The sequence below is a fragment of the Sorex araneus genome, chromosome 4 (assembly GCF_027595985.1).
Source record: "Sorex araneus isolate mSorAra2 chromosome 4, mSorAra2.pri, whole genome shotgun sequence".
In the NCBI taxonomy this organism is placed as follows: Eukaryota; Metazoa; Chordata; class Mammalia; order Eulipotyphla; family Soricidae; genus Sorex; species Sorex araneus.
The window spans coordinates 134,301,813-134,326,790 of NC_073305.1; the positions used below are offsets into that span (position 1 = coordinate 134,301,813).

General features: G+C 40.2%; 1 protein-coding gene across 1 annotated transcript in view; it reads right to left on the minus strand.

Annotated features, from left to right (window-relative positions):
- Positions 1–2,911: 2,911 nt before the first annotated feature.
- Positions 2,912–24,978, minus strand: part of SNX3 (sorting nexin 3) — a 48,910-nt gene continuing 26,843 nt past the window's right edge. Inside the window, exons 2-4 of the mRNA XM_004605707.3 lie at positions 14,396–14,491; positions 6,229–6,353; positions 2,912–3,660 (exon numbers count right to left, since the gene is read on the minus strand). Coding sequence (XP_004605764.1) covers positions 3,555–3,660; positions 6,229–6,353; positions 14,396–14,491 — 327 coding nt within the window. The 3' untranslated portion in view covers positions 2,912–3,554. The remainder of the gene's footprint in view (positions 3,661–6,228; positions 6,354–14,395; positions 14,492–24,978) is intronic.

A 24,978-nucleotide genomic window follows, 5' to 3' on the forward strand; every position in this document is an offset into this window, starting at 1 on the left:
CTGGGAATTACCTGGTCCACCATGATGGTGCTTGGAAGTCTTCAGTGTTGCACCTGGAAAAGCTCAGGGAACCATGTGGTACCAGAAACTGAACCAGGGTCAGTCAGGTGCAAGGAATGCACTTTAACTAACCCCAGTACCATCTCTCCTGGCTTCATCTTTGGTTTTATTATTAGGATGTTATGCCAGTGAGGGATGAAGCTCAGCAATAGGAGCACTTGCCTTGCATGTGTGAGGTTCTGGGTTTGATCACAATTATCTCCTACTCCAAATGTATGTAAATATGTTTTGTTTTGCTCTTAATTCTGCTCAGAATTCTCTCAGCTTCCTGGACCTGTGGTTTGTCATCTTTAATTTCGGAAAATCATGAGCCATCATTAAATACTTTTTTCCCTCTTATCTTTTCCATCTGGCATCCCAATTACATATTATTAAACCTTTTGAAATAATTCAAATTTCTGAATCTTTTTTCCAGAGTTTTTCCTTTACGTTTCACTTTGGGAGGAATCTCCCATCTAGTCCATTGATTCTTTTCTAAATCATATCCCGTCTACTGATGAGCCCACTGCACACATTCATTTCTGACAGTGATCATGATAGAGTTCACATTCCTCTGATTACCCCTTCTGTTCTTGCATACTATCATTTTCCACTAAAACCTTCAAAATATATTTTTTCAAATTCCCCATTTGGCAATTTCAACATTAGTGTGTCATATCTGACAATTGCTTTATTTAGACTCTGGTTCCTGGGCCACACCTGGCAGTACTCAGGGCTAATTCTAGCACAGTGCTTAGAAGTGACCACCCTTGATAGCGCCGAGTTCCATGTGGTGTCAAAAAATCTAACCAAGGTCTTGTACATGCGAAAGCGGCCTATCTCCCTGGACTTCCCTCTTCAGACTTTTCTCTCAGCTTTTGGTTGCTTTGTACTTTTTTTTGGTTTTAGGCACACTTGGTGGTGCTCAGGGCTCTTTTTCCTGGCTCTGTGCTCAAGGATCACTCCTGGCAGACTCAGGGGACCATATGGGTGCTAGGAATCAAACCCAAGTGCACAGTCAAGTGTCCTACCTATTGTACTATTGCTCTGGCCCCGTAGAAAGCCAAATGTGTTGCACGAGGTAATGCAACTGAAGTAAACAGATTATTTGTGAAGATATGTGGAAACCTGGCCAGGAAGTGGCCTGTTTAATGTTTGCTGTAGTTATAGGTACCAGAGGCTTCAAATTCTTCTAGTATCTTTTGCCACTCTCCTAAACTTTAGACTTTCCCAACTACTCTTTGGGCTACCTTGCAACTTCAAGCTGTAATCCACTACCCTGGTCGGGTGGCGGTCAAGTGGGAGAAAGGAGGTGCCACTCTCTAATCTCTAGATTAGATCTGTGTTTTTGTGGGCCTCTGACCTTCACAAGTGTTTCCTTGCTGGTATTGTTTTCCTCTTCTGTTCCCTCCTCCAGTGTCAGCAGCAGCAATTCCCAACTCATCCTGACATGCTGACCCTTTTTTTCCCTTTGCTTTTGTTTTTGGCCACACCCGGTGAGGCTCAGGGCTTACTCCTTGCTCTGCACTCAGAGAACCATCTGGGTGTGGGAGAATGAACTCCAGTCAGCCTTGTCCAAAGAAAACACCACACCTGCTATTGCTCGACCCCCATCCTGACCCTCCTTGACTACAAGGGATTCTATCCCTTTAGGTGGCAACAGGAAGGATGGAGTAGGCCTTTGCAATGAAAATGATTCTGGGTATACTTAACAATGACAATCAATTTCTCTCTGCAGGCCACAGTCACTAAGGAAACTTTCTGATCTGCACGGTGGCGATCTGGAGGGGCTCCTGGAGGTAGATCTGGGGGCTCCTGGAGGTAGAACCCAGGAAAGAGTGTAAACCTAAGGTACTGTTTCCCTCTCTCATGGCAGTGCACTCTCATGTTTGGTAACCCATCAGTATGAGCCATTAGCATTCCTGAGTGCACAGCCCAGAGGGCTTTTGCTTCAGCTGGGCAGATCTGGCTGTCTCCCCTGGAAGGAGCTTGACTCAGCCCATTAGGGAATGGCAGTTAGTCCTGCCACTACAGTTCTCTGATGGGTCTACGAGAAACCACTGGTTTTTCAGTTGACCAGTAGTTTTTCTATAAGGATCACACAAAGGTTGTGCTCTTTGGGTTGTATGGTGCCAAGGATCAAACTCAGGTCACACCCATGCTAGGCATGTGCTCAACCACTTGAGCTATGTCCCCACCCCCTAAACTGTCTTCTTGTTGAATGCAGAACTTTTAAGGTTTTTTTTATGTTGTAGCAGAAACCAAAGTTACCTTTGTTTTACTCTGAATGACCATGACTTTCCTCCACCTGAACTCTCATCTTCCATTAATGAGGCAGTGTCATAATAAGACAGTTCCTTGAGAAAAGGAAATCAGCTAGAATTAGGTACCTTCTCCCTTAGTTAAGGTGGATAAAGCATGCTAGTATCCCAAGCCAAATCACAGAGAAAGCATGCATCTGCTAACTTAGAAGACGGTTATTATACCCTTGGCTAAGTTTGTTTAAACAAGTCACTCAGGTGAGCTACGAAAAAAATTCCTCTGAAGAAAACAGGAGGTATGGTATTGACTTTATCTTAAAAGGCCTTTTAACAAGACTGACTTGAGATTATAAAGCATTTTTCAAATACACAAAGTGATTCATAACGACTCAATAAGCCTTAAGGAATGCTTTTTTTGTCTATCACTTTTTTTTTGTCATTTAAAAGAAAATACCCCATTCAAAGGGTGGTGGCATATTTGATATCACGGCTGTTTAAAGAGGAATGGAGTTACAGGAACGAGGAGTATATAATTAGTAAATAATCCCTCTCAACAAGTGAGTTAAGTAGTAAAGCCATAAACTGAAAAAGAAAAGCCAGAGGCAATACAATCAGTGCATATCAGAAATGCATTTTTATTTGAAAACAACTTAAAATTTTAGACAAATGATTTTTAGTATATAAATTTGATTTTGTTTTTATACAGAATATAAAGATTTCCCTCATTGATCTTTCACGCAAAGGGTAGTAAAGCCTGAAGGGAGGTACTTTCTGTACCCAAGTGTGTATCTTACATCTAGGGTACTGGGAACCAATGGTGTAGTGCTCCTACACATAACTTAGGTCAAGTGACATCATGTAGTAGAAAGGGGATCAGAGAAATGTTCTAGCTGTAATCAGATTGAAGAAGCAAATATGACACAACAACTGTGCAGAGAAGACCACGTCAGTAACTTTAGTTAGGACACTGCAGATTAGACTGGAGTAACAGGTTTTTGAGGCTAGAGTGTGCACCACCAAACAGCAAGGAAGAGCTATTTCTAGATAAAGGCTGGAATGAGGGATTCTCACCAAAGCAAATTAACTTCTTATCAACTGCCAAAACAAAACAGAACAGCATATGAGTGTTAGTATACTGAAGGCATGTTATACCAGTTTCTGTGCAGCATGCTAAAAGTTAGTTACAACTTCTTCACTGGTGCATACGAATCATTAATAGTCATGGAAAGTTTTTTTGCTCCTTCTTGCCAAATTTCAGGCATGTCTTATTTTAGATGGAGTATAGCTTTTATCTATTATTTCATCTTGTAAAAACATGTGAAGACATCGTTCATTTTGTGCCAGAGGATGACCAGCGACCCTAGGAATGAAAAATATAAATTTAGCCCAATATTGCATAAAAAGTAAATAAGGTACCAAATACATATTTTGAAATCAGAAAACATGTAAAATATAGTAGGTTAGCTATATTAAGTCCTATTCTACCTCTGCACTGCTCATAAAGCTATGTTCTATCAATGAATGGTATATCTTCCTTCCTTTACCTCACCAGTGTAATTAGAAAACATTTAATCTCTAGCACTGCTCTGCATCTGACCTACATACACAATTAGTTTCTTTACATATTGGTGCAGACCTAAGAAACCCAAATGAATTTTAATATTACAAACATATTCATTCTAAGAACTCCCACTTCTTTATTGGGACTCAGAGAATCCATGCTTGTAGTTTAATGTTTGAGCCCAAAAATGCAATGCTGCTCCAGCCCTGCAGTGTTGGGAATTATCTGAGGAGTATGTGGTGGTCTCCAGGGATATATATCTAGTGGTACTTGGGAGGCCAACTGGTGTCACAGATCAAATCCAGGTCGGGTGCATGCCTACCATGCTAGCTAAGCATTACCTTAGTCATAATTTCCCAGCTCCAAGAATTCATTTTGAATAAGGAAAAGATTAGAGTTAGAAATGCAAAGAAGTTAAATGAAAGCCCCCAAAACTAACAGGCCCAACTGTTTTGGGTTGCTTTGGTTGCTGTTGCTTCATTTTTTGTTTTCAAATTTGCTTGTTTTCCATCACAGGTTAGTACAGTTAGTTCAGGAGTTTAGGTGCTTGCTTTGCCGGAGATTCCCTCAAGCACTGGCAGGGGACACTCCTAAACAAAGACCTTGGGATCGCCTGAGCGTAACAGGTGTGTTAGGCTGAAACATCCTCCCCCCACCAAATAGAGAAAACAAAACAAAGAAACCACCACAAGATCCCTATTTCAGAACTTAAAAATATCTAAGCTAGCATTGCATTTTAAGTACTTTTATTAAAAGACAATGAAGAGGCCTCAAGAGATGCCTCTAAGTGCATGATTTCCATATAGGAGCCATAGGTTTGATTCTTGTATTGCATGGTTCCTTGAGCACAATCAGATCTGACCCAAATCGGGGGTAGGGGCCTTACACAATGAAGAGGCCGAGGAAGTAGTTCAAAAGATTGCAGCGCAAGCTTGGCACGCACATGGTTTCAGGTTCAATCCCAAGTACTAGAAGCCTCCCTAGGACTACTGGGGAGGCCACTCCCCACACCATTCAAAGACAATGAAGGTTGGGTACAATAATAGTTATAAAACCATACAACTTTTCCTATTTACCATCACAGATCTTTAAATCACTAAATTAAAAAGAAGTACTGGGAGGCCAGAAAGATAGTACAATGGGCCTTATGCTCAGGTTCCATCCCCAGCACCATACCGAGCCCAGCAGGAGTTATCCCTAAGCAGGGAATCAGGAGTAAGCACAGAGCACTTGGGTGTGAAATCAAAATGAGCAGGTAACTCCAGTGGCAGAACACATGCCTCGCCTGTTTGACTAAGCATTGCACGTCTCCATAAATTGTCTAGTTCTTTGTCTTTCAATGTACCACAGATGAGTGTGATCACCACCCCATCCCCCAGAGCAATGCTGAGTGTGGCCCTATTTTAAAAAAAAATGAAATAAGCTCACACAACTACATTCCCTAGGATCAGATCATAATGGGTTCAAACTTAAGGTCAATACATAATTTTAAGCGAACCCTTTCCTGGGATAAGTTTCCTCATTATTTGGTCTTAAATACCTGTATTTTTTCAAGTGGAATAGAAATTCAGGCTTGAGAGATAGAATAGTGAATGGTGGGGTAGGGTATTTGCTTTGCATGTGGCACACCCAGGTTGATTTCCTATAGTATCCCAAGTCAGCCAGGAATGATTCCTGAGGCAGACAAGAGTAAAGCCTGAGCACTGCTGTATCCAACCCCCTCACCCCACCCTCCCTCAAAAAAAAAAAAAAAAAGGGTAGAAACTTGAATAGTTGTAGGGGCCACATATTGTGGTGTGTGAGCCAGGGATCAAACTCAGTGCCCTATACATGCAAGGTAAATAAACTTGGAGCCAATCCCTAGCCCTGAGAGCTAGAAATTTTTAGCTGAGCTTCAAAGGTTTTAAATTAAAAGAACAAACTCCTCTTTGCTTACATTTTGCAATAAAAATTTAAAATGTGCACCTTTTCCTAAGACAAGCTGATAATACTACTGCAATCAAACAAAATGATTACAAGTGTATTGTCTTATTGTTCATGCTAAAACATACCTTAAATCAGAATAAGTAAAACCATATTTTTTAAATGCTGTAATTTAAAATGTAATTTGCATAAATTAACCAAGGAAAACACAAAAACTTAGGTCAACACAAAGATACTCATTTCAATCACTCAAGTGTTACTATCTAGCATGTACTATTCGGCCTAATATATACTCTTACTTTGACTAAGTAATTTAAAGTCAGGAAATGACCCACAGAAAAAGCTGTATCATAGTTTCATTTTCTAATACCTAAATTACAGGAATCACCTAAAAATATCTTGACATTGTTCATTCACACATCTGAGGGAACTGTAAGAACTTACTTGTTTATAAACTGCTCCAGCCCTTGCTTCCTTTCTTCAATAAAATTGTCATCAAATATTCCATCATCTCCTCTAAAAGGAAGCTGACGCAAAAATGCTTTCCCAGGGAGTGGGGGAACTACAACCTAAACAGAATAAGAAAGTTCATAAATACATTAACTGAGCTATGAAAATCTGTAAATGCACAACATGAAGACAAAGGGAATCTGCCACTATAAAACTCGCTTAAATACTAAGGGGAATCAATAAAAAAAATTGAAAAAAGACCCAATGTTTTGAAAGCAAGACAGCAAAATGCAGAATAGCTCATCAGACCAAAGTCTCTTGATGGCAAGACACAGCTTAATTATAATTTTCTCTGAAATTATCAAAGCACAAGTCTAGAAAAGAGAACATCCAAACAAACAAACAAAAAAAGAGATACTATGCCCCTCTGTAATTTTTGTGCCCACTGGGAAAAATTATGCTCTGTGACAAGGAGACTACAGAAATCAAAATCAACTCAAATAATAAAATAATGATATTCTCTCTGATAGATTAGAATTCTGTGGTCAATTACATCCATTTCACACCACATGCAAATTAGTCTTTCCCACTTGTATTTTAGGTGATGACAAAATCATCAGTACCTCTTGTTGCTATTTTCCATTTCCTAAAATATTAAATTTTCTCCCAAAACCTTATTCTAACTCTAAGACGGCTCATTTATTCCATTTCCTGCTTTACAAAAGTTCAAGTTTTCCTTCTTAAAGTCTATCTATTCTCAATTAAAATTAATTAAAATTTTAATTAATTAAAATTAATTAAATAATTAAAATTTTAAAATAAAAGTCAACTTTTATGATAGATATAATTCTCTCTGGCAGTTATCTAGAATGCAAATATTTAAATGAAATAGCACAGAGCTAATTATTTCAGAGGTTAGTTTCTCAAGCCTAGGATTTCTCAACCAAGGCACCATAAACATACTGAACCAAATAATTTTTTATATGAGATGCAGTGGCAGACTGCTGAATATTTACAGTATTCCACTACTCACTAAACACCACATCTAACTGTAACAATAAAAACATTTCCCTAGGGGCTGGAGTACAGCTTGCTTTGTATATGACTATAAAACCAAGCTCCTGGAACAGAGCGACGAAGAGTCTCCTGCCCCTGTGCCTGGCTGTGTCCCCTAGGGCCCCTCGGAGGGGGTGGGTTTTAGTTTCCCTCCCGCCCCAATCAGAGCTCCGACGGCTGAAGACCTCCGGAGTCTTAGCCACAGCCATGCTCACGGCCTCTCTCCACATGTTTGGACAAGCCTCATGCATTAAGGAAGGGCAGAGAAACCCAGGTGTGTAGGACCCAGGGCTGAGACCTCAAAGTCCGCTCGGATCAGGACTGGGCCTCTTCCACCCAGATTCCCCATTTTCCAGTAGCTAGGAGGTCACACCCAGGGACTGCCCCCGGCGCCATGTAATCCCACCAACGGCCAAATTCCTGGAAGCTTGGTTTTATACTCTCTGGATGTTTTATACTCTCTGGATGCTTTGTGGCCACGAGACATCTTTTAGCCTAGTTCTCCCTCTGGGAGAACCTGGTAAGCTACCAAAAGTTTCCTGCCCACATGGGAGAGCCTCGAAACTCCCCGTGGCGTATTCATATGCCAAAACCAGTAACAATGATGAATCTCATTCCCTGACCCTTCTGAAAAAGCCTCCAATGTGGCACCATTGGAAAGGATGAGTAAAGAGAGGCTTCTAAAATCTCAGGGCTAGGGGGGCTGGAGCGATAGCACAGCGGGTAGGGCATTTGCCTTGCACTCGGCCAACCCGGGTTTGAATCCCATATGGTCCCCTGAGCACCGCCAGTGGTAATTCCTGAGTGCGTGAGCCAGGAATGACCCCTGTGCATCACCAGGTGTGACCCAAAAAGCAAATAAATAAATAAATAAATAAATAAAATAAAAAATAAATAAAATAAAATAAAATCTCAGGGCTAGGATGAATGGAGACCTTACTGAGACCACGCGAGAAATTTGACCATCAACGGGATGATGATGATGGTGATGATGATGATGATGATGGATAATCTGAGATGGATCCCTGGTTTCCCAATATGGTCCCAAGTCCTACCAGGAGTGATCTCTGAGCACAGAGCCAGGAATAAGCCCTAAGCACTATCAGGTGATGCTCAAAAAAAATAAAATTTTTTTTCTTAAGTACTTGTAAAGAAAATAGATTAATCTTTCTTAGCAACAATGAAATAAATATAAATAAAACATACACACCGGGTGAACACCCCTTAGCTACTTATCTGGTCTAACACTTAAAGGAAGGATCTTATTTCAAAGGTCACCATTAAGAAAGTGAGAAACAGGGCTGGAGGTAGTTTAGGGATAGGGTAAAAGCCTGGTCCACTTAAACAGGATCAGTGAGCAGAGCCAGGAATAAGCCTTGAGCACAAGTCATATGGTCATTCCACCATACCCTCCAAGTAAAGTAAACCACAGAATGGGAAATTTTAATATAACACAATTTGAAAAAGATTTAAAAGCATTTAAAAATATAGTCTAGATGCTAATTCAGTACAACAAAATACTTCAATTAATAGGAAAAAAAATCTGAAAAACATTTCCTCTAAGGAAGATAGATAAATGGTTAGTAAGTACATAGAAAGTTATTCAGCATAATTATCCATCAATAAAAATAATAAAAATTACAATGAGGGGTATAGAGAAAATTAACGGTTTTAAAAGCAGTAAGTTTGATGCAACAAATCCTGAATTTGATCCCTAGTACTGTGACAACAAAAACACATGTTGAAGACACCACTTCACACACACTAGTATAGTCATAATAAAGACAGGGACCTGGCTCAAAAGGCTGGACTACATGCTTTGCATGGGGGCCCTGGCACACACACAGAGTGGGGCTGAAGAGATAGTACACAGTATGAAGCACTTTCCTTGCATTCAGTCAAACCCAACTCGATCCCAACACTGTGGTCCCCTGATCATCATCAAAAGTGCCTCCTAAGCAGGAAGCCAGAAACAGGCCCTCAACACCAGGGGTTATGGCTTCAAACCTATCTCCTCCAAATTAAAAAAATCACTTATATTATATTATATTATATTATATTATATTATATTATATTATATTATATCATATTATATTATATATATACATATATATGTATATATTTGCTTTTTGGGTCACACCTGGCGATGCACAGGGGTTACTCCTGGATCTGCACTCAGGAATCACCTCTGGCAGTGCTCAGGGGACCATATGGGATGCTGGGAATCAAACCCGGGTCGGCCGCATGCAAGGCAAACGCCCTACCCACTGTGCTATCACTCCAGCCCCTCTTTTCTTATATATTTTTATTGGAATATTATTATTTGTACATACTGCTTTTATATCAAGACATACTTATCTGATTCAGAAAGTTTTCCTCCATTGCTAGCTTGTTATGCTTCAGATATGAGCCCCCGAGCAAACTTTAATCTACACTTTCAAAACATCTACTATATCCACATCTTTCCTAATAGAATGCAGTAATTAAGTAGCTTCATTAAAAGGAAAAATCATAGCACTTAGAACTCCCAATCTTGTTTCCAGGTCAGAACTCCTGTGAAGCCCACCTGCCACTGGTTAGGCCCCAGTTCTGCCCCACCCCTAGTCCCAGTGCCAGGAACTCCAAAATGCCTCAGAAGTAGCTAGGAAGCGACACTTAGAACTAGCTATCTTGCCCCCCACTCAGGAACCCTCCTTAACTAAATACTAACAAATCAAATCCAACAGCTCATCAAAAAGATTATCACACCATAACCAAGTGGGATTTATCTTTGGAATGCAAGGATGGCTTTATATAAACAAATCAACATAACATACCATTCACCACCACCACCACCACCACCACCACCACCACCACCACCACCACCACCACCATCATCATCATCATCATCATCATCCCGTTGATAATCGAATTTCTCGAGCAGTCTCAGTAATGTCTCCATTCGTCCTAGCCCTGAGATTTTAGAAGCCTCTCTCTACTACTCGTCCTTCCTAACAATGCCGCATTGGAGGCTCTTTCAGGGTCAGGGGAATGAGACCCAGCATTGTTACAGACTTTGGCATATGAATACACCATGGGGAGTTTGCAAGGCTCTCCCATGTGGGCAGGAAACTCTCGGTAGCTTGCCAGGTTCTTGCAGAGTTCGAAGAAGTAGGCTATAATATACCATTATCAATAAAAATTCCATATGATCACATCAATATATGCAGAGAAGGCATTCGACAAGATCCAACACCCATTTATGATAAAAACTCAAAAAAGGGGAAATTGAAGGAACTTTCTTCAGCATTGTAAAAGCCATTTACCACAAGCCCACAGCAAACATTATACTCAATGGGGAAAAAAACTCAAGACTTCCCTCCAAGATCAGGCATAAGACAAGTTTTCCCACTCTAACCACTTCTATTCAATATAGTGTTGGAAGTACTTGCCATAGCAGTTAGGCAACAAGATATTAATGACAGCCAGATAGAAAAAGAAGAAGTTAAACTCTATTTGCAGATGACATGATACTATATTTAGAAAACCCTAAGACTCTACTGAAAGAATCCTAGAAGTAACAGATTTGTATAATAAAGTGGCAGGCTACAAAACTACACACAAAAGTCCATGTCTCTTCCGATATGCAAACAATAAACAAAAGAGTGAGATATTGAAAAAAATCCCATTCACAGTTGTGCATCAAAATATCAAGTACTAATAGATGTAACTAAAGAAGCAAAAGACCTATACAAAGAAAACTACAAAACTCTACTTAAAGAAATAAAAGAGGGGCCAGAGCAACAGTAGTGGGTAGGGCATTTGCCTTGCAAGAGGCTGACCTGGGTTCAATCCCTGGCATCCCATATGGTCCCCCCAAGGACCACCAGGAGTAATTCCTGAGTGCAGAGCCAGGAGTGACCCCTGAGCATCACTGAGTGTGACCCCAAAAAGCAAAATAAAAAACTTAAAAAAAAAAAAAAAGAGCCCATTTCCCACTCCTATTCTTTCGGAAATCCTGGCAGCCACACTCACGTCCCACAGCTACTGGCATGTCTCACCCATCAGTACTGTTCTATTGATTCATGACTAAATCTCTGAGGATATGCAATCCAAGCAGCTAGAATCCACGGATACCCACTGGTCTACAGGCTGAAAACTTTGGGGCGTCCTTCATATTCTACAATACTGAAATTCCAGTAGGACCACACCAAAATTAGATGGAAATGTTAACATAGAAGCCAACAAAACTCAATAAACAAAAACACAACACAGAAGGCTCAAGGAGCAACAGATGAGTAAATCCTCAGATTTAACCCCATGGTGAGATGCAAATTTTTTTAATTTTTTTTTTGCTTTTTGGATCACACCCGATGATGCACAGGAGTTACTCCTGGCTCTGCACTCAGGAATTACTCCTGGCGGTGCTCAGGGGACCATATGGGATGCTGGGAATCGAACCCGGGTCGGCCGCGTGCAAGGCAAACGCCCTACCCGCTGTGCTATCGCTCCAGCCCCAAGATGTAAAAATTTTTATAAACTTTCTTTCACTGAAGTATTTTTGATAATTCCATTAGCCATTAATTGTAACAAGCAATATTAAATAAATTATTGTGTGTCTGTTAAAGGGGCAGGCTTGGGGGTGGTATGAAAATTGGAAGACAGTGGTAGAGAAAAGGTCACTCTGGTGGTAGGATTGGTGTTGAAATATCAAAAGCCAGTAACAACTGTATTATGAACAAGCTTTTAAACCACAGCATTTAAATAAAGTATCTTAAAAAAAAGGAAAAAGAAATAAAAGAGACAAGGAAATAGAAACATGTTCCCTGTTCATGGATTGGGAGGATTAACACTGTAAAAATATGGCAATTGCCCCCCAAACATTATACAGATTCAATGCTGTCCCTATATGGACACCTTTGACATTTTTCAAAGAAATAGAACACTCCTGAAAGTCATAAGGAATTTGTGCCTCCTACACTTCTAAGGGCCAGAGCAATCCTAGGGAAAAGGGAAAAACAAGGTGGGAAGCATCACTTCCCCCAACTTTAGACTGGCCCAAACTTTTTGGAATACAGTCATTCCTTAAAACACTAGGAATTAAGTTTCTATATGATTTAGCAATTCCACTCCTTGGAATATACACTAAGGGTCCAAAAGCACAATCCAGATAAGATATCTGAACTCCTATGGGGGCTGGAGCAATAGCACAGTGGGTAGGACGTTTGCCTTGCACGCGGCCGACCCGGGTTCGATTCCCAGCACCCCATATGGTCCCCTGAGCACCACCAGGAGTAATTCCTGAGTGCAGAGCTAGGGTTAGTAACCCCTGTGCATCGCCGGTGTGACCCAAAAAGAAAAAAAAAAAAAGATACCTGAACTTCTATGTTCATTGCAGCACTATTCACAACAGCCAAAATCTGGAAACAAGCCCCAAGTGTCGCAGAACAGATGAGTGGATAAAGAAACTATGGTACATATATACAATGGAATACGACTTTGCCATAAGGAAAGAAAAAGTCATGCAATTTGCTGTTATATGGATGGATCTGGAAAGTATTGTGAAGTTAGAAATTGAGGGTCAGGCACAGAATGAGCTCTCTTATATGTAGGATATAGAGAAATTTTGTAAGGACATAACAAAGCCCCAAAGACAACAGAAACAAAGAGCAGGAGAACTGTTCTCCAGTGGGAAGCTTACCACTGGAATAGGGGTAAAGTTAGAGAAAAGGAACACAATGACAATGGTGGAGGGAGAAAGTGTCTATTCCAGAGGCAGACTGGGAGCGGGGGACAACTGGGAACAATGGTGAAGGGTAGTAGACACTATCAAAATGATTGGTGTTGAACACTACATGCTTGAAGCTCAATCATAATTATCTTTGTCATTTTGTAATTCGCTGTAATTCATTAAAAATAGAGTAAAAATCATGCAACTTGCTGCCACTAGGGTAAGCTGGATAGTATTATGCTGAGTGTAGTCTAAAGTAGAGGGATAGATACAGAATGATCTCTCTCATACGTGGGACATAGAGACATACAAAGGACATAACAAATGTCCTAAGGCTATAGACCCTGAGAATTGGTCTCCAGAGCTAAGTGTAGGGGCAACAGGATGGGGAGCAGGACAATGGAGGGAAGTGGACTGATGTAGGGTGTGGTGCTGGAATACTGTACCCATGAAACCCTACCAGAAACAGTATTGCAAATCAGAGTATTTAAAATAAAAAAAGAAAGACAACAACAAAAAACCTTAATTATCCTGAACATGCTCTTCTATGCTGGTATACGGCTAAGATGAAAAATTAGAATGACTTCCTGTCTTCTAATTTATTATGTGGGGAATGGCTTTCAAAGCTAAGAAAACACAGGTAGAAAACCATTTTTTTAAGGCTAATTGCCAAGCCTGAGGGACAGTACAGGAGGTAAGGTGCAGGCCCTGTATGTGGACAGACCCTGTTGATCCTGTCACACTACATGGTCCCTGAGCATCATTGAGAGAAATGCAGGAAGGTCTGAGCATTGCCAGGGTGGCCCAGGCAATTCCTGGCACCACAGTATACTCAAACTGGACCACTGGCCAGTAGGACACACCCCCTCTTGCAAAAAAAAAAAAAACTAATTGCAAAGACAATCAAATTATGTAATTTTAAAACTAGTTAATACAGAAAAGAACAAAAAAGCTGATCAGAAAAATATCAGCACATTTCACACAGATCCAGGATGCAACAATTTATGAAACTTTTGTCATATATTTATTGAGTTAAAAAAAAAACACCTGAAAATATACTAACAGTACTTGTAAAGAGGAAAAGAAACTTGGCAGAGATATGAAGGGAAAAAGTTGGAACAGGAAAACAACGGAAAGGAAGGAAGTAATAGCAAGAAACTTCTAAGAAGTGTTACTCAAGTTTTAGTCAGCAAAGGCCTCAATTAACATTAAAAAAGGAAGAAAGTTTTAAGAAAAAAAGCAGCCTTCTCACATCTCCTGTGAATATGATGAAATCAAACTATTTTAAAAGGTATCATTTTGCTTTTACATAGTCTACTCAAAATCTTTCTGAGATGTAATAAACATCTGAACTCATTGTTTTTACTTTAAAGTTGAATTACAAATAATTCTTACTTTGCTCTCTCTTTCTAATTCACTTCTCAGCCATTCAAAGTCACTGTATCTTCTTCTAACAGTAGATTCCTTCAGCTTGAAAATAGGTAGATTTGTCTGAAACAACAAAAACAAAAAATAACTCCTAAGATGAAGCACATTACAGAAACTTCAAAAGGCAGAGGTGGTAGGAATGTTTGTCTAATTAATAATACAACAAACCCAGTTACCCTTAGGTAAGAAAAACGTTTATTAAAATGACAATGTACTGCAATAAAATAAAACTTGGTTAATAGAAAATACATTATTTACATCACAGAACCAACTCTTTCTTTTTCTTTCAAACCCAAGGCCTCCAGCATACAAGGCAAGCACGCTCCCAGGCCCAGAGAACAACTGTAGCACTGCACTGTAACACTGTTGTTCCATTGTTCATCGATTTGCTTGAGCAAGCACCAGTAACATCTCCATTGTGAGACTTGTTGTTTGTTACTGGTTTTTGGCATATTGAATACACCACCAGGAGCTTGCCAGGCTCTGCTGTTCGGGCGGGATACTCTCAGTAGCTTGCCGGGTTCTCCAAGAACCCGGGTGGGCCACATGAAACGCTCTACCTGCTGTGCTATCATTCCAGTCCAGAGAACAACTATTAAAATGAATATTCAGGGAGTAGTTTAGCAGTTAGGTTTTCTAGCTTATATATATGCAAGGTCCTGGATTTGATGCTTGGCACATAACTGGCTATGTTCAGGACTTATTCCCGGCTCTGTACTCAAGGATCACTCCTGGCAGGTGTGAAGAACCATATGTAGTACTGGAGATCAAACCTGGGTCGGTCATGTGCAAGGCAAGTACCCTACCCACTGTAATATTTCTGTGGCCCACCAAAAATATTTATTTTGAATTTAAAAATAGGAGCCAGGGGGAGATACTTTATAGCTCAAAGGGCTGGAGAACATGCTTTCCACACATGGGTTCATAGATCCCTGGCACTGCCTGGGATCTATGTTTAAGAACTGAAAATACAATGACCAATTACTTTGAGGTTACAGAGGTATGGAAGAAAACTTTTACACATTGTCTTTAATGAGACTGCACAAACCACCTGAAAAGTAACAAGAATGACTTCTATTATTTTTACTTTTACTTATAGAGAAAATATACTACCAAATCCAAATTGAAATAGTTTGTAATTACAGATTATTAACAAAAGTTGTATACCTCTATGATTTTATCAAGAATATATTCTAAGGGGGGCTGGAGTGATAGCACAGCGGGTAGGGCGTTTGCCTTGCACGCGGCCGACCCGGATTCAAATCCCAGCATCCCTGAGCACCGCCAAAGGTAATTCCTGAGTGCATGAGCCAGGAGTGACCCCTATGCATCGCTGAGTGTGACCCAAAAAGAAAAAAAAAAAAGAAAAAGAATATATGTTAAGGGGGTATGGTGCTGCCAGCAGGTCAACCTGTACCTGCGGGGCGAGTGGACTAGCAGCCTGATGATGCCTTCAGCCTTCCAGATACCCCAAAATTGCTGCTGTGCCTTTGGCCAGACTCCAACAACTTGGGGCCAAGTTTACCTAGAAATTAAAAAACGGCCAAAAAGGGGCTGGAGTGATAGCATAGCGGGTAGGGCGTTTGCCTTGCACGCGGCCGACCCGGGTTCAAATCACAGCATCCCATATGGTCCCCTGAGCACCGCCAGAAGTAATTCCTGAGTGCAGAGCCAGGAGTAACCCCTGTGCATCGCCAGGTGTGACCCAAAAACAAAACAAAAAAAAAAATAAATAAAGGCCAAAAATCAGTTATGTGGGAGCCATACCCACAAATCACCTCCGGCTCAGCTATATAAGCTCACTTATTGGTCTTATTTCAGAGACCCATAAATCTCGAGAGATCAAAAGATGCAATTAGGGCCTGTAGTGCAGAGGAGGTGGGCAAGAATCCGTGACTGAGATCTCCAGGCCCACTTGGATCAGGACTGGGCCTCCTTCCCTCAGGTCCCCAGTTTTCCAGTAGCTTGACAGTCACACCCACAAACCACCCAGGCACCATGTAATCTCATCAATGGCCAAGACCCAGAGACTATAAACCAAAGCTCCTGGAAGAGAACAACACAGAATTTCCTGAACATTATATTCTATCCATAACAAACAATACAAAACAAATTGTCTAGCATAGCCTTTTTGGCAAATTTGAGTGGTGATGAGACTGGTGTCAAAATATCAAATGTAATCAAAGTAGACAGAGAATATGGGGAAAAAGTATAGGCAGGGGAAGGGTTGGAACAGGGGTGGGGAGGGGAAATACTGAGGATTTTGGTGGTGGAAAGAGTTTACTGGTGAAGGGATGGGTGTTCGATGATTGTATGACCGAAACTCAAACATGAAAGCTGTGTAACTGTTTCTCATGGTGAATCATAAAATGGGGTGGGAGTAAATAATAATAAAATAATAAAATTAACATTCTGAATAAAAAAAGAAAAAGTAATGTGGAGTTCATGCCCAATTCAATCAGCTTAATCAATGGCTGAATAAATACCAATACTCCTACATTATTAAAAAAAAAAGGATATACTCTAATATGCATACAAGATCCAAAATTTGCAAGGGACAAAAAAGATCAATCACAATTAAGGCTAGAGCATACTAAAATTTTCATCTAATATACATATATTCTGTTATATTATCACTGTCACTGTCATCCTGTTGCTCATCAATTTGCTAGAGCAGCCACCAATAACGTCTCCATTGTGAGACTTGTTATTACTGTTTTTGGCATAATGAATACGCTACGGGTAGCTTGCGAGACTCTGCCGTGCGGGAGAGATACTCTTGGTAGCTTGCCAGGCTCTCTGAGAGGGACGGAGGAATTGAACACAGGTCGGCTGCATGCAAGGCAAACGCCCTACCCTCTGTCTTTCCTAATTCAGTCTTTGCAGGTGTAGAATTGTAAACCATTTTGCTAATGAAGGTGATGTGTCATCAGAAGGGAAAACTGGCTTTCTATTTTCCAATATTATCAATACATAAAATTCACTTTACTCAGAAGAAAATTCCAATCATTTGTTAAGCTTATTGCCACTGGTAATTGTCACGCAGAAAAAGAAAAACTTTTTTCTTTTTTTTGCTTCTTGGGTCACACCTGGCGATGCACAGGGGTTACTCCTGGCTCTGCCTCTGCACTCAGGAACCACTCCTGGTAGTGCTCAGGGGACCATATGGGATGCTGGGAATTGAACCCAGGTCAGCCCCGTGGAAGGCAAATGCCCTACCCACTGTGCTAATGCTCCAGCCCCCAAAGAAAAGCTTTTTATTCAGGATCTTAAACCCATTTTTTAGTGGTCTCCATTTTTCTTAAAGTGTATTAACTTCTCTATGTTGTACACCTTATAGCTTGAAATCTTTATACAGATACTATTGGGCACAGTGTGTAGGTTTCAATCAAGAAACCAAATCTCACAAGAGGTTTAAAAGCACTTGAATTTTCTTTCCCAGGTAACCACAACATTTGTTCATTGTATTAATGACTAAGAGCAAAATTGCACCTAACAAGACTCTTATTATACTAAAAGTCAAGCTTATATTTAGAGATACTGGCTTGCTGTACAAAGGGGTATCCTCATTCCCTGCAGGGAACAAAATTAGGTCCCCTGGAGAGTAGGGTGATAATTCCCAGAAAGAAAGTACTGGATTATTTCTCTCTAATTTCACCCATTGGCTTTTTAACCAAGTTCACCCTTCCGCATTAAAATATTAAGTCTTTGTAAGTGTCTAAAGATAGAAAGGTCTTTAGAGAATTGAGTGTTTTCTGCAGGTGAGATTTTACATTTCGAATTCCCTCCTCTCAAATTACTTTACAAAAGGGATTAGCTGCTCTCTTTATTCAATATGTTAAGATCAAGCTTGTGAAAAGAGTTCCCTACGAATTTTCATACTTCTGGGTACGGAAGTCTATAAAGTTAATCTCTGAAACAACATATCAAGCTTACAGGTACAATGTTAAGGGAAGAGTGCCAATTCAGCTCATTTTACTTTCCATTTTCCCTTTTGAACTTTTGACACAATCATGATTATATCTCTCACCTTAATAGAAGGGGAGGGAAGAAAAAGTCCATTCCTTTCTATGATTTGCTAACAGTTTGATAGAGTAATAAAGAATTACACATATCAAGAATTTTCTCAAACTAACCACAACCGTTTATATTTGTGTATATGTATTTTTCTCAGATGACTATAAGGTCTACTTCAGAATTCTATAAATCAAGTAATCCTTACTGTTAATTTGCCCATTATTTAGAGAAGTCTGCTAACTTCTACCTGATTATCAGCAATGACTTTTCAATTTAACCCGTTTGTTTTGTTTTGGGGCCAAGGTGGTGCTCAGGGATCACTACTGGTGGAGTTCAGGGAACCATACAGAGTACCAGGGATCAAACCTGAGTCAGAAGGCAAGCTCCTATCCATTGTAATATTGCTCTGGGCCCTCAATTTAAAACCCTTATAAAATGACCTATTTTTGATTTTTAAAAAGACTTAAGGATTTTTTTAATTTCTCTATAGTTTTTGGAGGAGCCAACTATTCTTTTTCCAAAAGATTTTGTATCAAGTCACCATGAATTAGGAAGTTACTCATTATTGAGTTTTAGGCATACAATGTTGCCTTTAGTGGAGGGAACAGTGCCCACTTCCCTCCACTATGTCTCTAGTTTCCCCCCCACCCTACAGCCTGCCTCTGTGGCAGGCATTTTGGCTCTGTGATTTAGAATATTGTTGCTCATAGGGTATCATGCAAATAACTCTAGTGCTCTCTTTCCTATTCTATTTCCCTTTCCCCAGTGGCAAGCTTTCTATTTACAACCTTTCTCAGGTGTCTTTGTCTTTGAGCATTTGGTATTCCTTTCTACGATGCTTCTTTATAACTCACATATGAGAGATCATTCTGTATCTCTCTCCTAATCATGATACTCTCCAGATTTATTCACATGGCAGCAAGATGCATGACTGAATCTTTCCTTACAGCTGAGTAGTAAGTAGTCTATCGAGTATATGAACCAGTTCCTTTATTTCATCATCTGTTCTTAGGTACCAGCATTGTTTTAAGATTTTGGTATTGTGAATAGTGTTGTAATGAATATAGGAATGTGAATGTCTTTTCTGTAAATGTTTTCTGTGTCTTTAGGTTTTGGGTTATGTTTCAAGGAGTGTAATTGCTGGGTCATAAGAAATCTCAATTCCTAGTTTTCTGAGATGTTGTTCAAATTGTTTTCCAAAATGATTCTACCGGTCAACATTCCTGCCAGCAGTGAATGAAGGTACTCCTTTTCCCCCACTGCATCCACGCCAAAACTACTTCTTTCTCTCTTTTTTTAATGTATGCCAGTCTCTGCTGTGAGGAGACATCTCATTGTTTTGGTTTCCATTTTTTCGATGATAAATAATGCTAAGTATATTTTTTCTTATGTCTTTTGGCCATCTGTATGTCCCAGAGGAAGTTTCTGTTTATCTCTTCTATCCATTTTTTGATTTTGAGATTGGATTTTTTTTTCTTGTAAAGTTCTACAAGTACTTTATCTATTTTGGATATTAATACTTTATCAAGATGAGTGGCAGGCAATTATTTTCTCCCAGTCTGTGGTGTGTCTTTATATTTTGGCCATCATTTCTTTTGATGTGCAAAAGCTTCTAATTTAACATAGCCTCATGTGTTTATCTTTGCTTCTACTTGCTTGGTCAGTGGTGTTTCATCCCTAAAAGAGTTCTTTAGCTTTAATGTTGAGTTCTGCTTATGTTTTCCTCAATGTAACTCATGGATTCAAGTCTGATATTGAGGTCTTCAATCCATTTTCATTTGATTTTTGTGTGTGGCATTCATTCTTTTTTTGCATGTGTCTGAGCAGTTTTCCCAACACCACACTTATTAAAAAGGCTTACCTTGAGGAGTCAACTACTCTTAGAGCTTGGAGTAGTGTGCTAGGAAAGGGCCGTGCTAGGAATGTGGTCAAGTGGTAAAAGCATTTGTCTTGCATGTGTCAGATCCTGGATTTGGCACCACTTTGATCCCTCTCAAGATGTGATCCTAGAGTTAGGATCACATGGTAGAGTGCTTTCCCTCTCAGCCCAACCCTGCACTGCAATAACAATAAAAGGGCATAGTTCCAGACACAGTTAATAATATAATAGTGAATAGGATGCACTCCTGGGCCTTATATTAAAAAGGCTTAAAGCTGTATGTAAATTTACGTTGTTAAACATACCAAATAGATAAATACAGTTAAAAATACCAAAAATCATACATAATTAAGTTAAAAGCCAGGAACAAGTTGTTTTTTTTTGTTTTTTTTTTTGCTTTTTTGGGTCACACCTGGCGATGCTCAGGGGTTACTCCTGGCTTTGCACTCAGGGGACCATATAGGATGCTGGGAATTGAACCCGGTCAGCCATGTGCAAGGCAAACACCCTACCCGCTGTGCTATTGTTCCAGTCCCAAGCCAAGGAACAAGTTTTAAAAAATATTTACAACACATATATTGCAAACTGTAAATGAATTGTAAATGATCTAAAATAAAGAGGTAATTTCATTAAAATGTAAAGAATTTAGAAACTAATGAAAGATAAACATGAATGATCTGAGTTTACCAAGGGAAGGGATCTGAGACATTTATGGACAGAAGTGGTGTTGGAACATTGCAGTTAGGAAACCCTGTCATTTACAGTATTGTAAACTGCAGTGCTTAGAATTTAAGAAAAAAATAGAAGATGGACATCTGACAAAATAGGAAGAACACAGGGTAAACAACTACTGGGCAATGTTCGTTTTTTTTTTTTTTGCTTTTTGGATCACTGTCATCCCGTTGCTCATCGATTTGCTTGAGCAGGCACAAGTAACATCTCCATTGTGAGACTTGTTACTGTTTTTGACATATCGAATAAGCCACAGGTAGCTTACCAGGCTCTGCCGTGTGGGCGAGATACTCTCAGTGGCTTGCTGGGCTCTCCAAGAGGGGCGGAGGAATCAAACCCTGGTCAGCCATGTGCAAGGCAAACGCCCTACCTGCTGTGCTATTGCTCCAGACCCCAACATTCAAATTTACTCATACAAGAAACACTGGTTTAAATAAGATCCCATTCTCACCTGTCAGATAGACAGATACTGAATGACAGTGACCGTGAGGGCAAAGACATAACCATCTCAAAAAATCTGTGTATACAGGGCTGGAAACATTAGTAAAGAGGGTAAGGCACCTTGCAAGTGGCTGACCCAGGTTCGATCCCCAACAACCCATATGGTCCCCTGAACATGGCCAGAAGTAACTCTGAGACAGAGCAAGGATTAAGTCCTGAGTACCACCAGGTGGGGCCCAAAACAAAAGTAAAAAACTTGTAGATAAGGCAGTAAAGTGACTAGGGTACATGGTGAACTAGGATTTGATCCTTAACAGTACAGAGTGTTCCCCAGTAATGCTTTGTGTAATCCCCGAGTACAGAGCTAGAAGTAGGCCCTGAGCATTGCTAAGTGTGGTCTACCTCCAAACCCTATTAAAGAAACATGAAATAAAATGAGAATAAAATGAGCTTACAATTTAAAAGAAATCTGTGCCTTGGTTCAGCAGAAACACTGGAATGCAGTTCAAGCAGGGAAAAGGCCTAGTCTTTTGGGAGACCCAGGGCTTCAAGGACCTTCTTAACAGAAGTCAGAAAGAACCACACAACTACATAAGGCCAAAGTCCTAGTGCTTTTAGTAGATAGTACTGCAGGTAGCACACAGAGAATTTTGAAAACAGGCTAGACTTTGAGTATGGTAATCTCCTTCTTAGGCAAGGGGCAGATTCATGTGACTGTCTGCAACTAGGTATCACAACCAGACTTTGAACCCAGTGATTTTAACAAGCAATGGTGGACTGAGACCTCTTCCTACTTCCAAATCTAGAAAAATGCAGGGGATATGGCTCAAATGGCAGGGCACATGCCTGTAAGTATGAGAGTCTGTTTGTTCCCTGGGGTTGCATGACTCATAGGGCACTACCATAATTGGGCACCATTGGGTGTACTCATCACAAGAAAAGACAGAGGGAAAGAGAGAAGGGAGGGAGAAAAGGGGAAGAAAGGGAAAGGAGGGAACGGAGGGAAGGAAGGAGGGAGGGAAGGAGGAAGGGAGAGAGGAAGGGAGAGAGGGAGGGAGGGAGGGAGGAAGGAAGGAAGGAAGGAAGGAAGGAAGGAAGGAAGGAAGGAAGGAAGGAAGGAAGGAAGGAAGGAAGGAAGGAAGGAAGGAAGGAAAGAAGGGAGGGAGGGAGGGAGGGAGGGAGGGAGGGAGGGAGGGAGGGAGGGAGGGAGGGAGGGAAAAAGGCAGGCAATGACCCCCCAGTCAAGCAGGATTGATCCCTGCGTTCAGAACCAGGAGTAAACCCTGAGCACCATGGGGTGTGGCCCCAAAGCAACAAAATAAGAATGAAGGAAGGAAGGGAGGGAGGGAGGGAGGGAATGAGATGCTTCAAAAATCATTAAGTATACAAAAATTGGATTTACCAGAATGAATGTAAAGAGACTACCACGAAAGAACTGATACTACTATTTTAAAAGAATAAGAACTAAAAAAAAAAAATGCAGAAGCAGAAGTCTTCACCAAAGAGATGAAAGCTACTAGAAAATTCCAGATACTACATATGAAAAACAAAATGAACAAAATATAAACACCCATAGAAAACCATAACAAGCAGATTCAGTCTCACAGTAAGAGAAAATAATCCTAGTAAAATTTCAGTAAAAACTCAAATGGAAGAAGAGAACGATGATTTAAGAAAAAGTTAAGAGTGGACGGAGCAATAGAATAGTGGCAGGGCGTTTGCCCTGCACACGGCTGATCCGGGTTCAATATCTGGCATCCCATATTGTCCCCCGAGCACCGCCAGGAGTGATTTCTGAGTGCAGAGCCAGGAGTAATCCCTGAACATCACAGGGTGTGATCCAAAAAACCAAAGAGAAAAAAAAAAAAAAAGGAAAAATGAAAAGGGGTAAGGAAGGGTAGAGTACTTTGCTTGAGGGTGTGAGGCTCAGGCTCTGGGTTTGATTTTGATTTCTGGCATCACAAGAAAATAAAAGAAGACAAAAATAAAGAAACTTTGTGAGGACTATCCGGTTCCAGTAGAACAGGAAACATAAGGATATATCAAAAATCAAGTGAGAAAAGAGAAAGGACTACAGTGTCTAGACAAAGAAACAGTATCAAACAATTTCCCAAATTTAAGGTAAGAATTTATCACAGAAATATACCTTATGAATATCCAGACTTGTAAATGCAAAAATATCTACACCAAGACATTGTCACACTAACAAAAATCAATAATAAAAGTGTATTATCTTTCAAAAATTTTCATTAGTTACCTGAAATCCAACCACTCTATGAAATGATTTTATTTCACATTTAAAATATGCCTTTGTGGGGCTCGAGCGATAGCACAGCGGGTAGGGCATTTGCCTTTCACGCAACCAACCCAGGTTCGATTCCCAGAATCCCATATGGTTCCCTGAGCACTGCCAGGAGTAATTCTGAGTGCATGAGCCAGGAGTAACCCTTGTGCATTGCCAGGTATGAACCAAAAAACAAAACAAAACAAAAAAAACAAACAAAAAAAAGCCTTTGTGGAGATATACATCAGTCAAACTGCCTAGCTTGCATGCAACTGACCCATTTCAATCCCCTATACCATGTAGTCCCTGGAGCAGGGCCATGGACAGCCCTGGAGACTCCCAAGCATAATTCCCAGCACCACAGGGCCTGAGCAGCACCGTACTGAACTGTCTTCATGTTAAACTGTCAGGCCAGTTGGCTAAGAATTGTAGTTCAATATATTTCCATATCTGGGTAGTCTTAAAATTTAAAAACAAATTAAGAAAAAAAAATTCTCATGAGACCAGACCTACCTCAGATTAATCAAATTCAATTCTATGAAAATAAGTTCCTTAAATAAATTTCCCAAATTAATGCACAAACTTAGAAATAACTACCAAATCTCATCTGACTAGTCCAAAAGGTGTTTCAATGAGCAATGAAAGTAGTCTTTGAGGGAAATCTATGCTGTGAATGTCTATAGTTTAAAAAAGGGCCAGAGAGACAGTACAGAAGGGAAGACACTTGTCTGGCATATAGTCTACTTGGTTCAATCCCTGGTACCCTATAGAGTTCCCTGTGCCCCACCAGGTGTGATCCCTGAGGACACATCCAGGAGTAATCCCTGAGCACATCTGGGTATGGCCAACCTCCGCCCCCTCAAAAACTCCCAAAACTAATTTTACACCGGAGTGGAGTGGGGTGGTGGTGGTGGGGGAACTAAGCAAAAACCAAGTAGAACAAAGAAAAAAAAGTAAAGATTTGTGGAAATAAATGTAGAGAAAATATACAGAAAATATAAATGAGAAACATTTGAATGCTTCAATTATAGAAATGGTGGCTTAAAAAGAAATGACTTTTAGTATCTTGTTTAATAAAACTTTTGATGCATCATACAATTCCTTCTATGGAGGAAGAAAATCAAAGCTAGCAACACCACCAACTCTTACTTTCTTCTAAATCTCAGAGATTCACTCAAAATAAAAGTACAAACTTTC